Raw genomic sequence first — 27,203 nt, 5'->3', positions numbered from 1 at the left:
CCAGTCATGCTCATTTACTCTCCCCTTGTGTTGACCTTGGTCGATCAATCCTTGGTTTTGATGATTAACAAACCAAAATGTAGATTTGGTCTAATGTTTTTATGTGAGAAATTTGTTAGAATCAGGTTCAATGGTGTCAAGGAAAGAAAACCAACCAAATGAAGAAGCAAAATCAGGTCACTCATGTCGGACGGCCAAAAGGAAACTATCGGACATCCGAAAGGATGAAGAACATCAAGAAGGAAACTCTGTCGGACGCTCGTGAGGAAGCATCGGACGTCCGGAAGGATCGGACGCACGCCTCGGACGCACATCGATCGCATCGGACGTCCGAGAAATTTCGCAAAGATTTGATGACTCTCTGCCTACGTTCGGACGCAGGGTTCGGACGTCCGACAGGTGGTTCGGACGTCTGACAGGCACCTGTCGGACGTCCGACAGGCCAACGGCTAGTTTTGACAGCAATTAATATTTGACCGTTGGAGAGTCTTTTGGAGCCATTTCACCTTCTATAAAAACCCCAAAGCACAAGAAGACTAGTGACTTTTGCCAACACAAAATACAAGCTTACAAGTGAGATTTTTGAGTAGAAAGATTCTTTGTTGGTTGTATAAGGGGTTGGGGAAGTTGGGTTGTGAGGTTGCTCAAGTGAAGGTTACTCTCTTGGAGTAGTAAAACCTTGGTGAAGGTGAACCAATCACTTGGAGTGGTAAAACCTTGGTGAAGGTTGCCTCATTTGTATAAAATAGTTCTTAATTGGGTGAGTGATCTTTCAAGTGTAGGTTGTTGAGGGTTAACTAGAATAGTTGTAAAACTCCTTGGCTCAACCAAAGAGTATTTGGGGTGAGGAAGGAGTGAGCCTTCACTTGTACATCTTGGTTAGCATCGCCATCAATTGAAGAGGCTATTGGTTTGATATTTGGTTTGCATTTCTTATCTTTTCTCTTTAATTAAGTTTTCTTTATTGTGCTTAAATTTGATATATCTTTGTGCATCATTGTGAATTTGTTTGTACTCATTGGGTTGCACCGGGCTCTTACAATTGGTATCAGAGCTTGGTCTCTTTTGATCAAGCTTAACCGCTTAGAGTAAAGATCATGGCAACCATAAAAGTTTCTTTTTTAGAAGGGCAATCTATTGATAGACCACCTATGTTTAATGGTTCTCATTTTAGCATGTGGAAACAAAGAATGATGATTTTCTTACAATCTGTTTACATTGAATTATGGTATGTGGTAGAAGATGGTCCTTATGAAGCTAGAATAGTTGACTCTATCACCAATTTGAGTAGATTAAAGACTAGACAAGAATTGAATGAAAAAGACAAGAGATACCTTTCTTTGAATGCCAAGGCCATGTGTATATTGTACAATGCATTAGATGTAAATGAATCTAGTAGGATTAAAGGTTGTAAATCAGCTAAAGATATTTGGGATAAATTGTGTGTATTTCATGAAGGTAATCAAGATATTAAAGAACAAAAGAAATCTTTACTTGTTTCTCAATATGAATTTTTCAAAATGCATCCTCTTGAAAATGTTGATAAGATGTGTAGTAGATTTTGTGACATTATTGAAGATCTTAAATTGCTTGGAAAAGAATATTCTTTGGGTGAGAAAAATAGAAAGATTTTGAATGCCTTGCCAAAAGAATGGGAAAACAAAATAAATGCTATAGAAGAGGCAAAGGATTTAAATTCTATGTCCATTGAATCTCTTGTGGATACCCTAACCTCTTATGAATTAAAGCTGGAATTCAAAGTGCAAGAGGAAGAAAATGCAAGAATGTATAAGAGAGGCATAGCTTTTAAAGCATCTCAAGTGGGGGATAACCCATCCTTCATGGGTAATGAAATCATGGAAGTGGACAATGATATAACTCCTCACATCAAAAGTTTCAAGAAGATCTTCAACAAGAGATGTTCAAGAGGAGATTGCAAAATTACATGGGATGAATGCAATTCAAAAAGAGAAAAAGAAGAGTTGGCCCAAATGGCACTAATGGCCGTTGGAGAAGATGAGGTAAGTTCTTATCACTCTTCTTGTGATGAAGATAATGAAGATGATGATGTGAAAACTCTTATGATTAAAATGCATAAAAGTTTGAAAAAATCTTATGCTAAAAATAAAGATTTGAAAACAAAAATAAATGATTTGTTGGAAGAAAACTCCAAACTTTTTCAAGAAAACAAATGTTTGAGAATGGAAAATGATGATTTAAAAAAATCAAAAAGGTGTTTTTGATTGCAAAAATAATTTGAAAAGGAAGTTGGAAGAGAAAACAAAGTTTTATGAAAAAATGTTGGAGGAACGAAATTTGTTAAAGAAAAGAATTAATGACTTGAACGAGGTTCTCCAAAATGAAAAACAAAAGTTTTCTCAAACAAAAGAAAGCAAATCTTTTCAAGGCACAAATAAGTTTGCTAAGAAAATTAGTTGCATTAAATCCACTTATGTGCAAAATACTTCTATCATGTGTCACTTTTGTTGCCAATTTGGACACATGCAAAATGATTGCTATGTAAAGAAAAATATGAGAAAAGGTATGAAATCCATGTGGATTGCTAGATCATGTTGTAATAACTCCCAAGGACCCTATTATGGTCTTGACTTGAAAAATAAAGGGGGAGTTTGCTTTTTGATTGATGCCAAAAGGGGGAGTAGGATTTATTAAAATTTCTTTGCATGTTGGCACTTTCTAAGGGGGAGCTTTATTTGAACTTATTTGATAAAAGAAATCTTCATTTTGTTTGTCATCATCAAAAAGGGGGAGATTGTTGACCTTGGTCGATCAATCCTTGGTTTTGATGATTAACAAACCAAAATGTAGATTTGGTCTAATGTTTTTATGTGAGAAATTTGTTAGAATCAGGTTCAATGGTGTCAAGGAAAGAAAACCAACCAAATGAAGAAGCAAAATCAGGTCACTCATGTCGGACGGCCAAAAGGAAACTATCGGACGTCCGAAAGGATGAAGAACATCAAGAAGGAAACTCTGTCGGACGCTCGTGAGGAAGCATCGGACGTCCGGAAGGATCGGACGCACATCGATCGCATCGGACTTCCGAGAAATTTCGCAAAGATTTGATGACTCTCTGCCTACGTTCGGACGCAGGGTTCGGACGTCCGACAGGTGGTTCGGACGTCTGACAGGCACCTGTCGGACGTCCGACAGGCCAACGGCTAGTTTTGACAGCAATTAATATTTGACCGTTGGAGAGTCTTTTGGAGCCATTTCACCTTCTATAAAAACCCCAAAGCACAAGAAGACTAGTGACTTTTGCCAACACAAAATACAAGCTTACAAGTGAGATTTTTGAGTAGAAAGATTCTTTGTTGGTTGTATAAGGGGTTGGGGAAGTTGGGTTGTGAGGTTGCTCAAGTGAAGGTTACTCTCTTGGAGTAGTAAAACCTTGGTGAAGGTGAACCAATCACTTGGAGTGGTAAAACCTTGGTGAAGGTTGCCTCATTTGTATAAAATAGTTCTTAATTGGGTGAGTGATCTTTCAAGTGTAGGTTGTTGAGGGTTAACTAGAATAGTTGTAAAACTCCTTGGCTCAACCAAAGAGTATTTGGGGTGAGGAAGGAGTGAGCCTTCACTTGTACATCTTGGTTAGCATCGCCATCAATTGAAGAGGCTATTGGTTTGATATTTGGTTTGCATTTCTTATCTTTTCTCTTTAATTAAGTTTTCTTTATTGTGCTTAAATTTGATATATCTTTGTGCATCATTGTGAATTTGTTTGTACTCATTGGGTTGCACCGGGCTCTTACACCTTGTACTGCCAGGGGTATAAAATCACAAGATCACAAGAGAATTAGACAAAAAAAAAAAATTTATTCAACAATCAATATTAGAAAAAATCTTTTTTATTTATCAATCAAATTACTCTAAATTATCAATAAGCTAGACGTGGAGGATTACTTTGAGTTGGATTATCTGCAGCTGCAGCTGAATCAGAATGATGTTTTCTCGTCTCCGTCCCTTGGTTGCCATCTGGTCCTGGATTCTCCATCTCTGCTTCTCCCAGTCACTCCCCAGGCAATTTCCTAAAGCCTTAATTTTAAATTTTCAAATCCTCCCGCTATATATATATATATATATATATATATATCTATATAGATGAAAATATGGGGCCTGCCTTTCTAGCGACTTCCAAATTCGCTCACGCTCGCTCGAGTCCTCAGCGAATTTTGGGTTGTAGGCCTACAGCCTAGCGAATTTTGGGTTGTAGGCCTACAGCCTTTGGGATGGAGTACTGACTGAACCGGTTGCAGAAAGGAAGAAAAAGACAAACACAGCCCCACCGTTCCACCAATTTGTATATTTTTTTTTGTTCTTTTTTCAGTTTTTTCAGTCAATTCAAGTGAAAAGTAAAATCAAGGGACCGGTTACTGGGATATATGAGATATGCATGGATTACTTGCCCCTTGTGCCGATTAAATACCTCATCACCAAAATGAAAATGCAATTCAAAATCAAATATGATATATTGACATGAGCCTAATTGATTCGTTTAAAATTTCCGAAGAGTGCTTTAATCTCATAGATACGCCTAGTCTACATTTGTGCCATTGAATTGAAGCAAGTGAGAACAGAAATACCTGGAAGCTTCTAGATATTGTCACTAATGAATTTGTTGTCGAGGACAATTTTTTGTTGAACTCCCGATCTCACTGTCACTATGTTACGGTTCTACAATGTAAATTTGTAAATTTGATGTTGATCTTAATAATATCTTAATGTTCTAGAATTTTGCAAGTCTTAATACAGTGCTCTTTACTGGCATATAGGCTAATTTACTGACATGAAACAGGCATTGGTTCCTTACCTTTTTTATGCTAATTGGAATATTTAGTCTCTCCAAATTGAAAATGAAATAAAGCATCAAATATGCTATCCCAAACTTAATTAAATTGTTTAAGTTTGCCTAAGAACACTTTGATCTCACAATTAAGCCTAGTCTGTACAAAAGTACCACATTTTTATGGCAGTTGTTATCAATGCAATAGTCATAGTTGAGATCTCCAAGTAAATAAAACTAGTGAAAATACTGTTAGCTTTTGTAATTAGATATAGAGCAAAAAAGCACCATCATAAACGCAAGTAAGTATATTGTTATTAAGTTTATGTGGTGTAAGGCAAATTAAAATTTGTCAATTATGAAGAGCTATTTTTTTTTTTTTTTTGTGTACACAAAAAATATTTCAGCAATAAATAACAAAAATTTGCCTAATGGAAATGATAAAGGAATTAAAAAAAAAAATTACCAGAATCTTAATAGGTAACCATTTGTATCAAGTTACTAATACAAAACAAAAATGTATTTCACCAATATAGTTTTGGTTTTGTTTCTTTTTCATAAGATTTTTATGCTTTAAAAGTTGTAATATCAATTCTTGCGGCTATATTTTATTACAAATGAAACAAATAAGGTATGATGTTTATGTGTTAATTTAAAATATAAAACTTTCATACACTAATAATGTATGCTTATACACTAGCAGGTCTAAATAAATGTTACTCCACATGTACAAAATTCAACTTTAGGTTTTATGTATCTATCATGCATTTGGACTTGCGAATGTGTACATTATCAGTAGGAATGTTTAGTCCTAATTTAAATGTTAACTTTTAGCATGTAAGTTTTGCCTGTGTAGGCTATTAACTAGAATAAGATTAGGGGTGGGCAAAATTATCCGCTAACCTGAAAATCCGTCATATCCGATCTGATCGGATCCGATCCGATCCAAAAATTAGGATATCCGATTTTTATTATTTGATCGGGTCAAAAGAGGGTCGGGTACCCGCTAAGATGCGGGGCGGGTTAGGGTCACATAATTGAAAATCCGCAGGTACCTGATCCGCCCCGCATATATATATATTTTTTATTTTTACTTTTATTTTTATTTTTATACACACAATATAAAATAATAAGTTAGAACTAAATAAGTAATTTTATTGAACAAATTGCATTACAAATATGAGAGACTATAGTTTATTTACAAGATTCATTTATAGAGGCCATGATCTTATATTTTATAGAAAAAGTTTAATTAATGTGGAACATATATATTAAAAATTGTGCTCCTTATTTCAAACTTTTATTGATTTTGAATTCTTTTAATTTTTTTTCTTTATCTTATATTCTCTTCACATGCTTGTTTCTTAGTGGGAAACCTTTTTTTAGAAAAAAAATTTATTAAATCTTAGATGAATGTGTAAAATATAAAATTAAATTGGTATAAATTATTTTTTAAAAAAAATATTAATGATAAATGAGGCGGGGCGGGTACCCGCTGACCCGACCCTATCTCAGTGGGTACCCGATTAGCGGGGCGGGTAAGGGTCAGAAAATGGTTGACCCGCAAGATACGGGTCGGGTCAGCCAAATGGTGAATGGGGCGGGTACCCGACCCGCGCCCACCCCTAAATAAGATATACAGGTTGCTTGTATTTTTTTTCCCCCTAAGGTAAGGATTTAGTTTTTTAAAAAAAAAAAAATTTCTTACTTAGTGAATGATAATTCTGGAAATTGGAATAAAATTAGATGAAGTCAAGACAAAAGGTGGAAGAAACTATAGGCTAGAATTAAATTGCCACGGAGAATATAGCTTCGAGAAAGTTTGAGTAGCTGATTTTGTACAAACAAGTCCTAATTTTACAAAAAAAAGTCATAGTCAGCCAAACCAAGTATAGTAGACCTATTATTCCTTCTCAAGAAGTCATAGTCAACCAAGTAGGCGGTAATAAGTGCAATTGCTGCAACTTCATTTACAAAAAAAGATCATAATATAAAATCCTCGAATTAAAAACGACTAGCATGCATGATTTGTTAGGATATTTATGTGAAGGGACTAAATTCACACCTTTTATTTAAAAAAAAAATTCTTAGTAAGGGAACGTGGGATTTCAGAAGTGGGGAGGAAGGGCGGGAGTGGAACAAATTCCATACCTTAGATATTAATATGATACTAAAATCCTTAACATTTAAATGTTTTCCTTTTAACTTTATTGGACTCCAAATTTATGTTTTCACACTAAAATAATGTTTCTTACATTAATCTTTTAACTTCATTTCATTCTTTTATACTAGGGAGGGAGAGGCCGCGCGATGCACGGGAATTTGGTACTTGTGATTGAAGATAATTAATAATTATTGTTTAATATTTTGTAGTATAAGAACTGAAGTATGATGATTTTACCATGTTATTTTAACAGAAAATCATAAGTTACATAGTGAGTCAATATAATAATGTGCAATGAAATATCCTTATTCTTATACTATATAAGAATCAGCTGTGATCAAAAGTTATGTTTGAATTTCAACCGCAAAGATAAGGGTAGTTTGGAAATGTAAGAATGTTTGAAGTGCAATTGAAAAGTATCCAAAAGTTTTTTCTAAAACTTATTCAAGACGATAAAACATTTAAAAGTATCAATTGGATCCTTCATCTCCTGAATCTATATGTATTCGTGAAAGATCCCTCAAGCAATGCTTCTGATTTCTCCCTCGACTTAAGCTCAAGTTGAATTATCTAATCAAGTTTATCCATCAATCACTTTGCGTCCAATCTAATATAAAATAATTTTATTTTAGACTAACTATTTATATAATTTTGTGGGCATAATACGACTTAGTTACATGTTTCTTATAGAAATAATAATGCCAAAAATGATAGATAGATAAGAAACTTAAGTGGTCTCTTCAAAGTTCTGTAGAAACGATTCAGATTTGATGTTTTTAGCTTGGAAAATTTCTTCATAATCTCATAAATAAGTTCAAATCTGCATAATTGTTAAAGATCTGATTTGAAATTACCTTGATTATAAAAAATTGGTGCAAATAATATTTTCTAAATTTGAAATTGTAGGAAATGGTTACTAAAATCAGAAGAAATTGCTCATATGAATTCGAATTGCAAGTTATGGTAGAAACTGCTTAATATTTTCCAATGTTTACTTGTATAAGTATCCAATATAGCAACTCTACTTAATTGACTCATTTGAACTATGAATAATAGTTGTTTCAATCAAATCAAGAAACATTATTTATCAATGTACAGTATACAATTATGAGTAAATGAATTAATCGAATGCAATCAAAATAGTGTTGTAGCTGAAGCATTTAAACTCATCAAGTTCCACTACAAATTCTTTTAGATAGCATGTTAAATAATATCGCAAAACTAGTTGTCAAAGTAAAAAAGTAAATTTTTTGTATTTGGAATTATATAAACAGCAGAATACAAGAACGAGATCATAACATGGAAAGCAAATAGAGTGCAAATTACATCTTAGTACCATGTAACATGATTAATTTTCTTTTTTAGTTTCAATGAAGGACAAAATACTAAGTTAATAAATTTTACAGTCATAAAATTTCCAATTAAAATAAACACAAGCTGAATTCCAAATCATATTACATGAAAAACTAAATAAAAATAACTACTTGAACCATACATTATCCATAATATAAAATGCCATAATAGTTCTGTTCAACCATCAAAAATTTTGTCAAGTATTAAACTACTGGCAGAATCACCAGGTCTTGATCCCATCCCTTCTTGCTATGCTTACTGCAACACCCACACCCATTAGCCTGTTGCCTCAGAACCTCAAGTTTCAATCCCTAACATTATTTTTTCATATCTTACTTTCAACAATACTGATTAGCATCTTCAAGCTATCTGAGACTTTGGAAGAAGATGTCAAGACTGAGGCTTCTTCATGGTAACTACCGGATCATTCCCTTTTCTTTTTTTTCTTTTTCACTTGGGAATTTGGATTCCTAGCTACTTAGTAGCAGCAAGACACCGGGAATTCTAGAAATTCAGACTCCTTTCTTTCTAGAACTGTCAAAAAACATCATGCTTTTACATGATTTAGTTTGAGTGATATATAGTATGTGACGGTGCGTGTAGGTGGTAAATCACGACACACCAGAAAGTCTAATGAATGCAATATTTGATGTTAGCCACTTGGCCGAGGAGGTGAAGATGGGATATGAAACTAAGCATGTGTTGGATCCAGTGTGGCACGAGCTTCAATGCTTCCAAAAGGCAAATCAATCTTCTTCAAGACTGAAGGGACTTCCTCAAGGTCGTCCTCCAACTTGCTTTTGGAATGCCCTCATGTTATACCCTGTTCTAATTAAACTTTGACTTAACATCTATAACTTATAAGTTATAAGAACAACTAAGTTCCGCTACTTTAAAAATTAGTTCTACACAACTTCATTCAATGAATTATAAGCAAGGTGATAAAATTGCTAACCTTATTTAAGATATATGCAACAAAGCCAGGTTTTGATACCAACTTCAACCTATTCCACAAATACAAGAACCAGAAAATAGTACAATTAGTTAGTTTTTGAAATTAGAAGTATCAAAAAGCAAACTATATGGAGTTCTTGAATAAACCAATCATCAAAAAAAAAAAAAAAAAACCACCTCAAACCCAAAGAGCTCACCTCAATTTAAAGAAAAAGCTACGCCTTACACCAAATATTTAATAGCCATAATAAAACCAAAGAGGTGAAATGGAAAAAGAATAAAGGCTATCGGCTGAACATGGAGGCATAACTATGGTGATGGTTGTTTAGGGCAATCAGCTGAACATGGGGCATAAATATGATAATGGTTGCTCAGGTAATAATTAGGTCAATTAATTGTAATTAAAATCCAATTATGTAAACATCCAATTAATTCCTTAACAGATGAGAAAGGCTTCAGGAAATTGGAAGGTTTGGATGTTAGTATAATAAATAATTAAAAGGCCTTTTATGTAATTTTATCAAAACACAAGCTTAATTCAGTTATACCTGATACTCAACTTGGCACCAAACATTATCACTTACCAAACCTGCCCCTAGCCTTAAATGTCTGAAAGGTTATATAAGTAATTATAGCAAAATTAAAGCTGGAATAACTTGTACTTAATGCTCCAATTATACTTCAAACACTCTCACATTCCCAAAATAGCCTCACCCTTGCCGTTGAAATTTAAAAACTATCTTTGCCTTAAACTCATTCTTATATAGTATAAGGATTTCAAAATTTTTCTAATTTTACAGTCTATTTATAGAACGAGTATCCAATAAGTACTCATTAACACACCTAACTTATTATGTATATATACATACTAACAATTATTATCATTTATTGCATTTATACACCTTTTTAAATTAATTTTATTGTTAGGAAAAGTTAACATATGAAGTACATATCTTAACAAGTTCCATTACATACCCATTGGATTGACCCATAATCTATTTAGTATCAGTGAATTTGTTTTGAGATTTTTTTTATTCAATAGTGAAACATGTAAATTTTCAATTTGAATAAATATAACAATTACATTTGACTAGATTATAATATTCCCTGTAACATGTTGGCATATAATCTTGCTAAGGTTTTGGTTATTACATGATCAAGTGCATTATCTTGTTAAGGTTTTGCTTATTACATGATCAAATGCAGTAGTGCCAGTTATATGGATAGCTGCATGATTCTTCAACATCACAAAGCTGAGATTTTTATGGTATTAAAATTCGCTATTTATAATATTTTGGTTACAGATTTCTTGTTTAACAATAGTTTTGTAACTGAAAAAAGCATTCTGGATTTTATATTAAATGAAATATATAGAATGATATACTATTTTTAATACCCTATGTGATTTAATTCCTAATAATAAACAGCAAATTCTAGAGTTTTCTAAATTTTTGGGTTGGTATTAAATTAATTAAATAATTTAGTAAATGAGGGGCAATGGTGAAATTATATTATCTCTCTTTTCTAATATCACTTTTTAATTGTTAGTTAGAACTAAATGTTACAAGATAATAAACCTTAGAGGAGGTTAAGAAAATTTTCAAAACCTGGAGGGAAAGCAGCAAAATTGTCAGAAACCTCAGGGGAGGGTAGGTTTCTGAAATTATCCCTTTTGAAAATTAACCCTGTTGTGACGTCGTCCCTCCTTTTCCTAGGGAAAATAGAATAAGAATAAAAATATAAAGCAGACGCATATGATCACTGTGTCATAGACCAAAACAGATTGGAGAGTTTGAGAGGGACGCGAAAGCGGTATCCCCAAGCTCGTCTTCCGCTACTTGGGATGTTCCCTGGTACTACGTTCTCACCCCCTGAAGTCTTATTTTTTCTTAATTTGATTCTGGAAAAGTTAATGCACAAAAAAATTAACAAAAGATAAATTTGCAGCTTGGACTATAGCGAACAAATTTGCAGTATCTGCATGGTGCGTAATAATTTATTCTGCAACCTTTAAAATCTGCTGCTTTTAATAGCGTATCATCTAATTTGGCCCCGTTAAATCTGGCAGGCTGCATTTGAGAACCAAGACAAGGTTGCAATTCTCTATTATTGCCCGCACGAGTTTCATGCAGATTGCTTGAAAACGTGGCTTCTGAAGCAGAATACTTGTCCTGTTTGTAGAGCCTTGGCTTTAATACCAGAAAATATTGCAGAATGGAATTACGATGTGGAATTGCACCAAGCATTTTTCTTGCCTGCGGGTAAAGCTGTAAAGCGTTTCCCTTTTCTAAAATACTTCTGTCCTCGACTAGATGGCTGAGTACCATATATCCTCCTTTATTATTAGTATTTGAGCAAGCTCATCAGGAAATAGAAGTGTCTTTTAAGTTATTTTATGTATTTTGCTGACTTTTCAAGTTAAACATGTCCTCTTTATGATTTAAGCAGGGACTTAAGAGTAGTTTTGCATGAAATTTGACGATGGATGGATGGATCGATCTTAGGACCTTTTGTCATGTTTTTGTCCGATCTTTGAAATTAGGGCCTCTACTTGTTATTGCAGCTTTAATTTACCAAAACATTTGATCAAATACCAATTCCATCACCAAACGGGAACGTCTTGTTCCTGAGAGTTTTACAAAGGGATGTTTTGCACTTAGTTTGGTCTTGGCATCAGTCAAAAGGTGAAAGTAGGGCTCCTCAGAGTCAGACCCCTTAAATATCCCGGGCATTTAATTGGATCTTGAGGTTTGGCCAAGTCACCAACTAAACCCAATAGACAAAATGAAAGAAATGCAAGATTTATTCTTTAATGAGAAGAATTAAATAAATGCCAAAAGATTAGAAGACTTTTGAAAAATAAGTTGTGAGTTGCCAGCAAAAAGTTTAATCATAAGCAAGAAATTTGCATGAAAGGAATGCATGATCCCAAGTCCCCAACTCCTAATATAAAGAAATTAGCAAATAAAAGAAAAGATAATCATCGAAATTGCAGAGAAACATAAGAGGAAAAAGTCAAGTACCATAGAAAAAAAAAACAAAGAAAGGAAAATTTAAGCAAGAGGTATTTGCCCAGAAACTTTAGGAAATGAGAACATATAGGAAATGCATTGTGATGATCAAATACTAAATTGGTGCAAATTAAGTAGCCACAAAAAATTTTTTTTTTTTTATTTGGCTTAAGGCTTTAAGCTTGTAGCATACTTAGATCATGTAGCTTTTCTTTCATACTTTAACCATGTCTAACTTCATATCCTAATTATGCAAATTTTTAAGGCTTTATACTTGCAATATACTTAGGATCGTCATATCCAACTGATGCAATTTTATACTCTTTCTTCGTGTCTTATAAAAACATGAGGAAAAAAGGGAAAATGATATATACATTTACATAGAATGTCTAGAAAGTAGAAACCTCATTCTCCTTTACAAAACGAAGAAGAACAAAAACGTAAAAAATTTGATTGAAAATTCAACCAAAAAGCCTATAAATGGCAACTCTTCTTTTTCTTCTTTTCCATTGGCAATTAGCAAATAACATAAAACGCAATGCAATACTAATAACTTTGCATAAGTCAATGTTTGATCTTCAGCGGAAGTTTCACTAATCATCAAACTGGATGGTCTAGGAGGCATTCACTTTGACTCCTTATCCAAAACTTTGGAACAAGAGGCAATGCCAGTTTGACTAATGGAATCCTCCCAATTCCTACCATCAATTTGCTTGATCTCAACATGGTTTAGCGTTCCAGGGTCCACACAACGAAATGTAACTGCTATACCATCTGGATTAGATCGAGGCACATAGAAGGAGGTTATGCCACAAATCTTGCAAAAAGTGTGTTTAGCAGTGTGAGTGCCAAAGGTGTAGGTTGTAAGAAACTGTTTGGAATCTCCAAGAAGCTCAAATCTTATAGAAGGGACGATAAAGTGAGTATTCCCTCTCATGGAGCAATCAGAGCAGTTGCACTGCCAGACAACAATGCTGGTTGGTGCTTGGACTCGCCATCGTACACTTTTGCAGTGGCATCCACCGTTATGTATGACCATCTCAGGGTTCATCCTCTAAAGCTTCTATCTGTCTGGAGTTGCAAAGACAAGCAATATGCTGTTGCTGCAATCAAGGACAAAGATCTACAAAAAACTTGAGGAATGAAAGACTTGCAAAGGTTTCAAGCACTAAAACCTATTGGAAAAAAATGACTAAATAGTACAAGAAGAATGTTTTGTATTAAACTCTTAAACTAACCAACATTGGACCAGGAAATATAAAAATTGGAAAGCGTCCTCAAGATTCTCAACAACATTCACCAATTCAGTGCGTCTCTGCAAATACTCAAAAGACAGAGAACACAACCCCAATAGACTTACAAATCAGTTAAACAAGAGACCAAAATCACTATCCAAAAGCTCAACTCATATAGTAATTGAATAGGGGGTTGTTGTATAGATGAAAAAATTTGAGAATAATATTTGAGTAGCCCATGATGCAGGACCCCTCGTACTTGTCGACCAAGTTCTTGATCTCTTGAAGAAAACACATAATATGAACTGCATATAGCACATGCATGGCAAATATGATCAAGCTCGCCTAAATGATTTCATTGAGAAAATATTATGAATGCAGAATATACGTTATGAATTGGTTCAGGTAAAAATATCAATGCACCAGAATAAGCTTCAAGTAAAGGGTGATTGTGGCCTATGACAGATTACTAGGATAATATTTCACTGGTAAAACATGTCTATTGTGGTGAAGATTGCATTTTACATTAGAGAAAGATATATATGTGTGTGTGTGTGTGTGTATCACCTCAAAATCCTCTAGTAAGTTGACAACTATTTGATGCTTACAGTATGTCATAGTTATATAGCTCTCAAATAAGTCTCAGGTTTTAGCTTATTGAGTATCAACTATCAAGAAGATACAATAAAGACCAAACCAAGAAACTATTTCCATTCAATTCCTACATGCTGAAAAGTGAATTAAATTCTAAAAACTAAACAACTCCACATACAATCATTTGAAACAACTGAGCAAATTCACTTATCTTTATGCACCAAGGAAATTGGATAAGGTACAGTACCTTAAGACATCCAAAAGAATAGCAGTAAAATATGATGAGACAGCGTTTCGGCATATATCTGTCATCCAATTATTGAGACTATGCCGGAGATCAGTCTCTGACCTCAATAACTAAACAAAGACTACAGGAGATTGTCATACTTTGTAATTTGGCAGACTTATGCTCTGCATAATAACTGCCAAGCGGGATACACATGCAGCTAGACCAGTGAAAACTGAAAGGAAGTCATGTTTCTCATACTTGCATGAAGTTCTGTAACACTATGAAATTCAATCACATCCATAAGCTGTAGATGAATGAATGAATGACCAAAAGTCCGACAACTTATATTCCATCTTACTCAACATAATTGTTCAACGGTGTATTATCTTCAACATTCAGTGGCATTTTGATTTCGGTTTATTCCTTGGAAAAGAAACCATCATCTAGGCATCAAATAACCTGGGTTTCTTCTTACTGAGCATCAAAAGATAACTTCTCTAAGGATCAGTCAGTGATTGAAGATTATTTAGTCAGAAATTTGAAATGAAATAGTGACACTACTGTTACTCCTTAATCCCTACACAAACATTACAAGTACATATTTTTGGAGCCATTACTAGATTTACATGTTTCCACTATTGCCACTGCGATTTTGTTTATATGTACGGAGGATACATGGAGAGTCTTATGTTGGTTTCGTGCCCATTGTGCTTGGATGGTGCTATGGCTGAAATTCGTGTGAACTCCTGAATCCTGGGCCAAACGATTGTTCGTGTACTGACATCAAAAGTCGACTAATAGAACCAAACTGATACATTCACTATCAAAGTCTTCGGTTGACGATGGCTGATTACATAGAGGCAAAAGGAAAGAAATATTGGGAAATGAAAAAGCATTTTGTGCAGTGGCAGTTTGAGCTCAACTAGAAGGTTGGATTTGGTTTGATCAGATTTAGATATCACAAATGTGTTCTTCTCATCAGATGCTTCAGTTTCAATGGTGTTGGAATCCCACTGACTTCATTTGGTGAGATTTGTCCTGGAATTCCTTCCACAATTAGTAACAATTATGAGGATTTTGAATTGGATTTTGCGTTTGATGGTATTTTTTTTTTCAATTGGATTAGCGTTCAATTAGTACTAGCAGAATATGGTTCCCCTCAACAGAGGACTGACAAATCTCATATCATTACCCTATACATGTTGATTGTCACATACAAAAACACAGTTCAAACTAAATTGTAATAACTTCCAAGATGCCACGCTGCATAGACAAAACAAAAATTCGACTTATCTGAGTTAGCCAAGTAAGAAATATTTTCTCCTAGCTTTGGTTTGGCAAGCTACAGTAATTTTTAGATGAGATCTTTAATAACCAGGACTATCCCCTAACCACGATATCTAAGCGACTAATCCAGAAGGAAATTTGTAGGAATCTCATTCCGAAGATATTCATATGGCTTGAACTCAAATCCCACTAGCCTTTGGTCCATATTTACATATTCTCACTTGTAAATCACTAAATTATAACTTTGTAATTCATCCTTTGTACAACCAATACAAAATAACCAGTTTACAATAATAAAGAACTAGAGGAAAATAAAACTCAGGCGCTAAATCAAGCCAAAAAAGGAAAAGCACAAGTCTACTTTGGCTACATTGGAGAACTACTCATCATTTTTACGCCTGAGTAGTACGAAGTTTTCACTTCAAGAAAAGTTCCAAAAAACTGCATTAATAAGAAATGCTGCAAGAGCCATTACTCAATAAGCTGATGCATGTCACTACCAAAAAACATGATTTTATTATAATTATTTCTTAACTTTAGTCAACTGGATAGGCAGAGGTAGATGGCAGTCCCAGGGTAACAAGTGAAAGTCTTCTTAATAATAACAAATATCCGAATCCCAGATGAAATTCAAAACATCCCGAACCAAAAGATAAGTGGACATGAGATTATTTTGCACGAATAAATTCGCTTGGCATGCATCAGCTTAGAAGGCAAATTATCGATGCACCAACATATCTTGAATTAGTAGAGGGAAACTGTAACAGTAGAATGAAAAACAAAAAAAGTACCTTTTCTTGATCAGATCATCAGAGAAGCAAACTGCAGAGGAGGCCGGAGATACGGAAAAGAGAGCTGTTTGACTAAATTTTTCAGAAAATAAAACGTCAAAGCGTGTTTCACTTGCATGCGAATTCGTGAATTTGAGTATTCCAAGGTCCAAACAGAGCCTGGCTGGCCAAAAAAAAAAAAAAGGTTGAACCAAACTGAAATGCTAATTTTCAATATTAAGTATTGTACAAAAACATATTTTTAAATTATGGAAAAACAGAAATAACAAAGCTCAAGTACGAAGGACGGAAAAAAAAAAAAAGGGTCTCTTGGGCTTGTTAATAATACATCCAAGAGAGAGGCCTGTTACTTGCTCCGGTCAATAGCCAATCTATAAGAACGGTCTTAGAAGCCCAGCTCTTGTTCATTTCGTATTGCCAAATTCTTAAGAAGGGCACTTGGGAATTTTTCTTTTTACCTTTTTTATATTCTTTTCCATATTGCAGTTGACTAGTTTTGAACGTTATTATGTTTGATTTTCTTCGTAATTTTTTTCTTCTCCTATCATGATTTTCATAGGCAAACTTACATTTATCTGAAAAATTTAGGGGAGCGTGTAAGATTCAAGAGAATATAAAATGAGATGTAAAATCTTTAAGAGAAAGTAATTGGTTGTATTTTATAATCTTGGGGATGTCTTTCAATGCATGATTTAACATGAACATTAATAACAATTAATGAACCAGCATCCGGCTACTTCAACCCGTCAATTTTTGTCTTTCAAAAAAAAACTTTTTCTGGATTTTTTTTTTCTTGGGGTGTTCATTAGGACCACATCAAAGAAGCTATATATCTAAGATAAAATTGCTGTGTCGAGTTTCAATTAGGATCTTCTGGAAATTGCATGGATAAACGTTCTTTTTTTTTTTTTTTGGTTATGTATTTAAGGCAGAAGCTAACATGCATGTGCGAGGACCATTTTTCGGCTTGAATTCATCCATTTTCTAGCTCGAGGATGCATAACTTATAGTCTTTTTCTTCTCTCTTGTTCTCACCAACTATGAAGAACTGCTTTGCCAGCTTCTTGATGTATACATAAACATGTATATATTGGCTTAAGCTATTAAAAGCTTAGCCGAATTGCGGAATCTGGCCCCGTACCAGTTGACTGTTATTCAATGGGGTCATGAAGACAAAATACAAGTCTCACTCTTATCTTCGAGATTGTTTACAAGAACTCCAATTTGGAATTTGCTCCCAATTATTTTGGCAGTTGAAGGATAAACGTCAATAAGGCTATTCCTGTGAGTATAAAACGTGTGGAATTAATCAAATCAACACAGGGCGTTCAATTTCTTTCTATATGTCATTGCCGTCAATGATTGCAAGTTACATTTTGGAAGGTTGCATCCTCATTTGTCAAAACTTATCCGAAGTAATGAATACATTGTCTCGGATAATTGAGTATGTTCGTTTTGCTTTTTAGAGCACGATATTGTTGATGTAAATTGAATTCTCAGAGAAGCTAATAAGATTGCGCATAATTTAGCTCGCTCTGCAAAATCGGACAACTTTGTATTATCTCTGTGAAAGTTGGAACTCCCTTCCGACTTTTGTCAAATAAATGGTGCTGGACGATTTTCAATAATCTCATTAATAAAATCGCCCTTGTTTTCTATAAAAGAAAAATTATCAAAAGGATGAACATCCAAATGTTTATAGATGCATGCTTTGTTAAAGGGCTCCAATTAAGGAGCATGGCCAAGATCAATGACCAAAAATGGGAGGACCTCAAGAAAGTTGACGATGTCAATGCTGCAAATGGCGATGTCGATTGCACATACATCCACCGGTGGAAATAAACATGTATCTGATCTTAAGGGCTTTCACGACGATTGAGACCTCTCACAAATCGTGCAATCGATTTTTAGATCTTTAGTTTCTATGTTTATGCTCTCTCTTCAGATCTTATAGATATTCACTGTCCAGAAGGCTATAATGGGGTCATTCCAATAGATTTGAAGTTGATAGAAATTAATGAGATCTCTAAACAAATTAACAGCAGAGATGATACTACCCTCACAATCAAAGCATTTCATCATTAGGCTGGAGCAGTCGGCAATTATGTGTCACACGGTGATATGCAAATTAAGTGTGTCGGCCTCCCTGCTACTGCTAAACAATTTGGCCCTCAATTATGGAGATACATAATAGACGGGCTAGTAATTGACTAATTGGTGAATTCTTGACATGCAATCTCTTTTTTTTTTTTTTAAATAGAAAGTTTTGAATTCAAGATCTTTTACTTACAATCGCTCATATTTTATCTCTCAATTCAACCTTCTGCCTAGAAATCTAATCATTACTAAGCCTCAATACGTATTTATTTATTCTTTTGTAGAAGGAACTCTTATTTATGTATAAACCATCAACTCGAATTTCCAAATCTTTTAGTAGGGTTGTTGGAAGGATAAAGTTCCTCTCTGTTGAGCCATCAAACTAGTTAGGATAGCTCTTAAAGTAGCATCCCTCGTTTGATGGTAGTGCTCGAGGGAAAAAAAAAACCTTGTTTCTTTTTTAAAAAAAAAAACTCTCTAACTCCTCCCTCATTTGATAGTAGTGCTCGAAAAAAAGCTTGTTCTCTTTTGATTTCTTTGAACCTTTCACTCATTTCCATACCCTTTTCACTCCAAACTGCTAGTAACTTATTTTCCATTTTACAAAGAGTTGTCTAAACAAGTAGAGAAAGCTTATTTTAACACCCAAAAAAAAAAAATTTACAATTTGCAGTACACTCATCAACACCAACCGAAAAACTGCACCAACACCTAGTGATAAGCTTTATAGAAATTTCAAAGAATTACACCCAAATTTTGCCATAATATGGTAAAAGATATAAAATGAACATGAAACCACTTAACTTAGCACAAAGTAGCCTGTATCATCAAACTAAACAAATACGACCTTGTCCAAGTCGGTTTTTCACCCTTTTTCTTTTTTTTTTTTTTATAAAAAAAGGAAGAAGAAGTAAAAAAAAAAAAAAAAGATTACGTCACTCAATTCTTTGAAAAATTTTTTTTTTTTTTGGGCTTTTTACTCAATTCTTTGATTGGCATATCTATCATGCATGCACGTAAGCTCATCCTAGAGTCGGTTGACAGCTACCTCTTCTGAATAGTTCTATATTTGTGAAAGTGGATATGAGTCATATCCTTGATTGAAAGAAACTGATGAAAAGATTTAGTGGCAAACCTCTCGAATTTCATTATTCTAGATAAGATAACTTTAACAAATCAATCGATGGGTATTGGATGTGAATACTGATTGATTAGTCTTGAGGAGATTTAGACAGATTAACCGCTCCAAGTTCAACATCAAAAAGATCAATACTAGCCAGCCCGTGATCCCTTCAGTGAAAACAAGAATCCGTGAATATCAATCTTAGCATACTACCTTTTGGGTTCTTTTTACTCTTTTAACTTTTCTTAATTCTCACCTTCAACGTTAACTTCATCTGGGCTTTTTCCAGTTGCTTCAGGTGAAACTTTTGCCATCAATTTTATTTCACACAAAGGTCTTGTCACATGATCAAGTGTTCATCAAAGAAACAAATGCACATGCACTCATTCCTCAGGGGGCTCGCGAGTTAGAAAATTTTGTATGAAACATATTTTCAGATTTATTAACTTATAACAAAATCACACAACATAGTGCGTTTGGATGGTAGACGATTTGGAATAATTTTGTTTTTTGAAAAAGATATTATAATACTTTTTTAATATGATATATATGAGATAAAAAGATTATTAAAAAAATATGTTGAAAATGAAAGTAAATAAATTTATGTAAATAATTCACTATTCACTCTCATTATCTTCTGAATAAAAAATTACCAATGAAAGCCCATATTGGCATATTTCAATAGGTTAATTCCACTTTGTCCCCCCAAACTTTGGACGATTATTCACTTCAGTCCCTAAACTTCAAAATGGGACACTTAAATCCCTAAATTTCAAAATGGGACACTTAAACCCCTAAACTTATAAATACCTCCCAATTAAGGAAATTTGTTGACAGAATCCTGAATGCCGTTGGTGGTCGAAGTGTCCCATTTTATAAGTTTAAGAATTTAAGTGTCCTATTTTATAAGTTTAGGGACTTAAGTATCTCAATTTATAAGTTTTAGGGACTTAAGTGTTCCATTTTGAAGTTTAGGGATTGAAGTGGGTAATCATCTAAAGTTTGAGGGAACAAAGTGGAATTAACCCTATTTCAATTGAGAGTCACTAATCAGTTGCCAGCTAACAACTTCAGAATCCCTAAACCACCAATAGAGTCAAAAGCTGTACCCATACCGTGATGTGATGACCCAAGTATTTCATGCAATACGTACAGGCTAGTATAGCCATCAACTTTGAACCATAATCGAACCCTGGTTGGTCCAGTTTCCATCAAGAAGCTGTAGGGCCTAGGGATATAATCGAATCGAGTCGAACTCGAGTATAGCGATACTCGAGCTCGACTCGACATGCAAGAGCTCAAATAAGTAATATTATTGGAACTCGAACTCGAGCTTGATGCTTGCTCGTAGAACTCGAGTTCGACTCACATGAGCTCGAGTCAATGCAAGCCTTATCGAGCTCGATCGAGTTCGAGTTAGAAATTTTCATTTTCTTGACAATTTTTTAGCAAAAAGATATTATTGTCCTTTAAAAATTTTTATATGATTTGAAATATTTCATAAATTCAACAATTCTTTTGGGTATAAGGGTAATTTTATAATAATAATATATTAAAAAATTAAATTTAAAAAGCTCGATAAAACTCGACGAGCCTTCGAGCATTGTTTCTAAATGCTCGAACTCCTCTCGTTTAGCTTATCGAGGCGCTCGAACTCGGTCAACTCGAGTTCTAGTCAAGTTTTTGACCTACTTGCGAGCAGTTCCGTTCAATTACATCCATAGTAGGGCCTAAAAAAATTGTACATCATCAAATTTTTTTTTTCTATTATTAATTCAGCTAAAACATCATATAATGATAAATTGAACATTCAGAGCTCATCCACCTCAATCCTTAAATCTTCATTAATTCTTCTTAATCCTTAACTGTTTAAGACAAGAACGTCAATGATTGTAATAGTTCCAAAAACCAATTAGAATTGATGATGCCCTATCCGTTCTAATAGAGACGGTAGACTGCAAGAGTCTTGCTTCTCGGTCTAAGATTTGTGACACATTTGAGGTATAATAGAAGTTAGTCCACGGGCACAAAAAACCAAGAGTTGAGTCATCTCAACTTTCTCAAGAAAAAGAGGAATGCGGAAAGGAACCCTCATTACTAGTGACTAGACTAGTTCAACGCACTTCATTAAGCCACTTGGCTGGAGTTAACCCAGAATTTGGTCACTGATGCTGCTTTCATAATTGGCTTCTGAGGGTACGTGGAAGGTCTGGTTTTACTGGACAGCCTTGTCATAAAGAGTTACATCCAAGGTTAGATGGAGCATATGAATTGACTGGGTTTGTCAAATTTTGTGACTTGAAAAACCATGATGAGTCATTTTCTGTGAAGCAAACACCAATTTTTGTTTATGACTGAAGTGTAGAACACGTGAAATATATAATTACTTAAAGCAGCCTTGGGGGGCTAAGAGTTGAGAATTGATGTGTGAGAAGTTCCTTGCCACTCTTTGTTCTTCTTTTAATTTTGTTTCCTCCTTTTGTAGAAAAATCAAGAAAAATTTTGATCTTTTTATATTAATATTATATATATTAAGATCTAAATACATATCACACGTGTAAAATGGTATAGTTACCATTCATTCAGCATGCCAAAGGAAAACGTGTATAATAATTAATTTTCTTAGAAGCAGAGACAATTCCTTTACAATAGATTAGCACAAGGAATAATCACCCTTTACACTAGAATTTTTTTTTTTTTGGGGGGGTTGTACTCTAGTGTCAAAAGTGGAAAGAAATATTGCTAATCTGAAAACGTGCACTTAGAGAGGACTCACCAGATTCTCACGATTCTGTCAAGGCACCTCCCAACAGCATGATATTTTCGGAGACACCAAGACAAGGTTTGATGAAACAAATTATGGCCAGCACTTATTATTTGTTGATGGGATTCAGCTGCCAAAGATTGAACCTAGCTGGGAGTGACAGGACAATCTTTCAAAGGCCACGCAGCTTCCTTTCAAAGTTTGCTAAACGCCTTTTCTTTTTAGCTCGAGGAAGAAAAAACCGATTATCAACAAATGCGTAGAATTTCTAAGCAAACAAAGCAATTATTATCAGTAAGTATTAACCAACCATAATCTGCTAATTACGCCAAGAACTATTATTAAGAAAGACCCTAATCAAGGCGTATCTACGTGTATAGGCCTCAGGGCAAGAGCCGCGATGGACTGTGTTTAGAATCCCTTGACAAATTCTAGGCTCCAAGGAATTTAGTGCCAAACCTTAGTGTGTTTGATAGAGACATGAGGACCCGCAGCTGCTATTGGTCCCATAGATTCAATTACTCGTTTAAAAGAAAGAAAATGTGAACAGATGAGGAATGGATTAGACAAGATCTAAAGACGTGTGTATATGATATTAATAAGAGATGTTTTAGTACTTTTTGAACGAAACTGAGTGAGAATCCTCCATCTGTTGTATTGATGATATTGTAGGAGCAATTGACTTTAACTAAAGGTTTCTTATTCGGCAGGGCAAAGTGAAAAGAAAAAAAAAAAAGCCAGCAAAAGAGAAGCTGCTGCGGTTTGGACACTCTTTTTGTTGATCACTCAATGTCCAACATTTGTACTTAGAAAGATTCCAGTTCACAAATCAAGATTTACAGTATTTAGGTGAACCACAAGGGTAGCTGTCATATGGGTTGGAAATTGGAATTGTAATTATGAGCCTTGGAAGTTTCTAATACACTACTCCGTGGACATGAACTTTTTTCTCCTTGTTAAAATTCAAGGTTCAAAATGAGGGAGAAGATGACGGTGACAAAAAAAAAGAATGAATGAATGAAGTTTACTAGATTTAATTGGATAATTTGTGGGATTTGTTAACCGTTCTGATTAACTTGACCTCAATTTTGGTAGGACAAAAAAGGTTTTCTTTTTTTTTTTTGCCCTTTTTATTGGGGTCAACACACAAATTGAAGAAGAGGATGAGCACAAGCCCGAGACCCAAAGGTTCTTCTTGGCAGTTAGCAATAAGGGCAGGCCAGCTGTTGGGATATTAATGGAGTTTCAATTCACGAGTCCATGCTTTGACAAAATAAAGTGAGGAACTCGGAAGTACCTAAACAACCTCCCATTCAATCAAATACAGGGTGAAAAGTCGCGACCAGGGCAGGATCGCCCAACCAGATTAGTTTGAGAACACTTGCCAAGTTGGCAAGAGATTAGTAGTATTTTACTAGCCGTAGCTTTCAATACGAGTCCTTGTGTTAATGTATTTTAAATTCCTAGGGAGCACGTAAGCACATCATTTTTCAACAGATGAAAAAAAAAAAAAAAAAGCTTGACGGCAAGAATAAACTTTTCATATCATGGTTGTGACAGTAAAATTGCAGCCAATCTTTGAGCAATTGCCAACTATGATGATAATGAGTTGAACGTGTGACAATTAGAGATTAAGAGCCTTGTAGTGATAGGTGCAACTACGGAAGTCAATCAAGACCCTCATATGGAAAAATTACAAGCGATCTATGGTCTAAATCGAGTGATACAAATTTGAATTCACAAAAATAAAAATTTTTCCAATTTGAGCGAAAGCTATTGGATTTTGAGAATAATTGACACTGCCCGATCTGCTCGGCAAATTGTCCCTTAACCTGCGACATAGAAGACTTTCCGGAGATCAACAAAATTTGGCACAGTTAATAAAGCCTTGTTTGGACAGCCATTTTCCGTCGAAAAATTGCATCGTTTTTCATGATCACATTTTTCTATTACCTTTTTTCCTCACATACATCAAATCGCTACAGTAATTTTCTATAAAAAATCCTAGAAAATGTAATCCAAACACAACCTTAAGAATATTGACGATATGTGAGAGCTTTTGTCAATTACATATCATTCTGTGGACTTACTCTGATTCGTGGTGATGATCGTAGTCAAAACTATCCAAACTTTAATTATTTAAAAAAAAATGATCCTGAGGAGGGAGCAAAATAACCAATTGAATTAAGAATTCAGTAGTGAAAAGATAACTATTTGGGTGATTAAATTAAACTAATTATAGCAAATTACAGAGGCTACGTCTGTGGCACCATTGAGAAGGACAGTCCAGCGCACAGTGAATCTCCCTCACTTCACTCGGTCTTTATATTTTCGGACAGACCAGCAGTACTGCTCAGCTAAGGAGGCGATCAATTAGCTGCAACAACTCATCAATAATAAGGAAACCGCGTTTTTCCGCTCTCTTTGCTTTTTTGGCTTTGCATTGTTCTTTCCGGACCCTTTCCAACCCATATAAATACCAACCAACCCCTCTCCACTTCTCACGCTCTTCCCCACACTTCAGAGTCCAGACTCGCTCCCTTCTCCCCCTTTAAGTTTCCTCTGCCAAAACAATCTTGTTTTCTTCTCAGGAAGCTCTTGAAGTTTTAAACTTCTTCTTCATCCATGGCTTCCTTCAGCCCCCTTTTCTTTCTTTCCCTCATATTCTTCTTCAGCTTTCACAATCTTTCATCAGCAGCCCACAAGAACCATCACTCAAAGCTGACTAAAGCAACAGTCTTGGACCATTCCTTTTCTCTTTCTTTTCCTCTAACCTCAGCCCCTCTATCCAAACATGCTTCGTCAGAAACAAGCTTTCTCTCGTCTCTTGCTTCATCATCAACGAGCACCAAGAAACGGAACCGGAATGCTGGAGAAAAGGTCGAGCAACCATTGCCATACGATTACAAATCTTCGTTCAAGTATTCCATGGCTCTGATTGTTTCTCTACCAATAGGGACCCCCCCACAGAGCCAGCAAATGGTTTTGGACACCGGAAGCCAACTTTCTTGGATTCAATGCAACAATAAGAGTCCATCACCGAGAACGGCACCTCCTACGACGACGTTCGACCCTTCTCTTTCCTCTTCTTTCTCCGTTCTGCCTTGTACGCACCCCATGTGTAAACCCAGAATTCCCGATTATAGCGTTCCAACTTCCTGTGACCAAAAGCAATTGTGCCACTACTCTTACTTCTATGCCGACGGCACATTGGCAGAGGGCAATCTCGTCAGAGAAAAATTCACGTTTTCTAGTTCCCAGAGTACCCCTCCCCTGGTTCTTGGATGCGCAGCCGATTCGAGCGAAGACAAGGGCATTTTGGGAATGAATCAGGGGAGATTATCCTTTGCCTCCCAAACTAAGTTGCAAAAATTCTCTTATTGTGTGCCCGTCCGACAGGGTCAAGGTAACATAATGCCCGCGGGAGGATTTTACCTAGGCCAAAATCCGAACTCAAACACTTTTCAGTACATCGATCTTTTGACTTTTGCGAATGGTCAACGCATGCCCAATTTTGACCCTCTAGCCTACACCATCGGGCTAGTGGGCATGAGAATTGGCACCAAAAAATTGAACATATCGGAATCCGTGTTCCGGCCCGACGGTGGCGGTTCCGGCCAGACGATGATCGATTCCGGCACCCAGTATACATTTTTGGTCGAGGAGGCATACAATAAAGTGAGGGAAGAAGTTGTACGGCTAGCAGGTCCAAAATTGAAGAAGGGGTACGTTTACGGTGGTTCGCTGGACATGTGTTTTGATGGCAACCCTGTTGAAATTGGGCAGCTGATAGGGGATATGGTTCTAGAATTTGAAAAGGGTGTCGAAATATTTGTTAATAAAGAAAGAATCATGGATGATATGGGTAACGGGGTGCATTGTCTGGGCATCGGACGGTCACAGTCCCTTGGAGTTGCAAGTAACATTATCGGCAACTTCCATCAGCAGAATCTGTGGGTGGAATTTGATTTGGCCAATAGAAGAGTGGGATTTGGAAAAGCCGATTGTAGCAAGTCTGTGTAGTACCAAATAGTGCTGCTCTGGCTTGGTAAATATTTTTTTTTTTCCTTTTGGGGGGTGAGGTGGCTAGCCGGAGATAAACGAGAAATGTATAATTCATGATAATGCATCCGCAGGACTTGGGTTGGGTCCTGTGCTGTTGTGCTGTATAAAGTATTACTACTGTATTGTGCTAGTGAAGATATTTTTTTATTTTATGTCTGTGATTTCCTTCCTTTTTTTTTTTTTTGGACATTAGTATCATCTATAGCACAATAATCATCCAGTCTTTTTTGATCAAACGTGGTCGTTTTCCATGCCAAACTGTACTTGGTTAGTTACTAAAAGAGCGTTAAATTATATCCAACCATTCACTCACTCGGTTCTTTTTCCTTGCTCCGCATTTCGGTCTTAATGCTTTTTCTATTTTTGGTAATTACAGAATTTTTTTTTTGGTGAGCAATAACAAATGTTTGCCTTACATCAATTATTAACAAAACATCCTTTAAATACAAATTTTCATTTTATGTTTGCATGTGTGGGAAATTTTAGGTGGGAAGCAGCAGCGCCGATCCTTAGAAAATAACTTGTGAAGAAAGGGATACCAACAAAAAGGTGGTTATGCAAATCATAATTCAAACTAATGGTTGGTTCAATCAATAATGTTTAAACGCACTCAATTCTTTTTATTTTGGCATCTAAAGAGAATCTTTTAATTAGCACAAATAATAGAAAGCAATAGATGCCTAATGTATGGGAGGAAAAAAAAAAAAGGATTTGGCTAAAACGGGTAGCGCT

The 27,203-nt window shown here is 35.2% G+C and overlaps 2 protein-coding genes across 2 annotated transcripts; one reads left to right on the top strand and one right to left on the bottom strand.

The window, feature by feature from the left end:
• Positions 1–12,729: 12,729 nt before the first annotated feature.
• LOC113778770 (centromere protein V) lies at positions 12,730–16,533 on the bottom strand. The gene is made up of 2 exons (XM_027324261.1): positions 16,423–16,533; positions 12,730–13,409 (listed from the first exon to the last, which is right to left on the bottom strand). The coding sequence occupies exon 2, from the start codon at positions 13,335–13,337 to the stop codon at positions 12,912–12,914; it is 426 nt and encodes a 141-aa protein (XP_027180062.1). The 5' UTR covers positions 13,338–13,409; positions 16,423–16,533; the 3' UTR covers positions 12,730–12,911.
• Positions 16,534–24,819: 8,286 nt separating this feature from the next.
• LOC113778587 (aspartic proteinase PCS1) lies at positions 24,820–26,627 on the top strand. Its single transcript, XM_027324037.1, has one exon. The coding sequence runs from the start codon at positions 25,032–25,034 to the stop codon at positions 26,427–26,429; it is 1,398 nt and encodes a 465-aa protein (XP_027179838.1). The 5' UTR covers positions 24,820–25,031; the 3' UTR covers positions 26,430–26,627.
• Positions 26,628–27,203: the final 576 nt, after the last annotated feature.

The sequence above is a fragment of the Coffea eugenioides genome, chromosome 7 (assembly GCF_003713205.1).
Source record: "Coffea eugenioides isolate CCC68of chromosome 7, Ceug_1.0, whole genome shotgun sequence".
In the NCBI taxonomy this organism is placed as follows: domain Eukaryota; kingdom Viridiplantae; phylum Streptophyta; class Magnoliopsida; order Gentianales; family Rubiaceae; genus Coffea; species Coffea eugenioides.
Note: the sequence above shows the minus strand (reverse complement) of the source record. Positions and strands in the feature narration are given on the sequence as shown.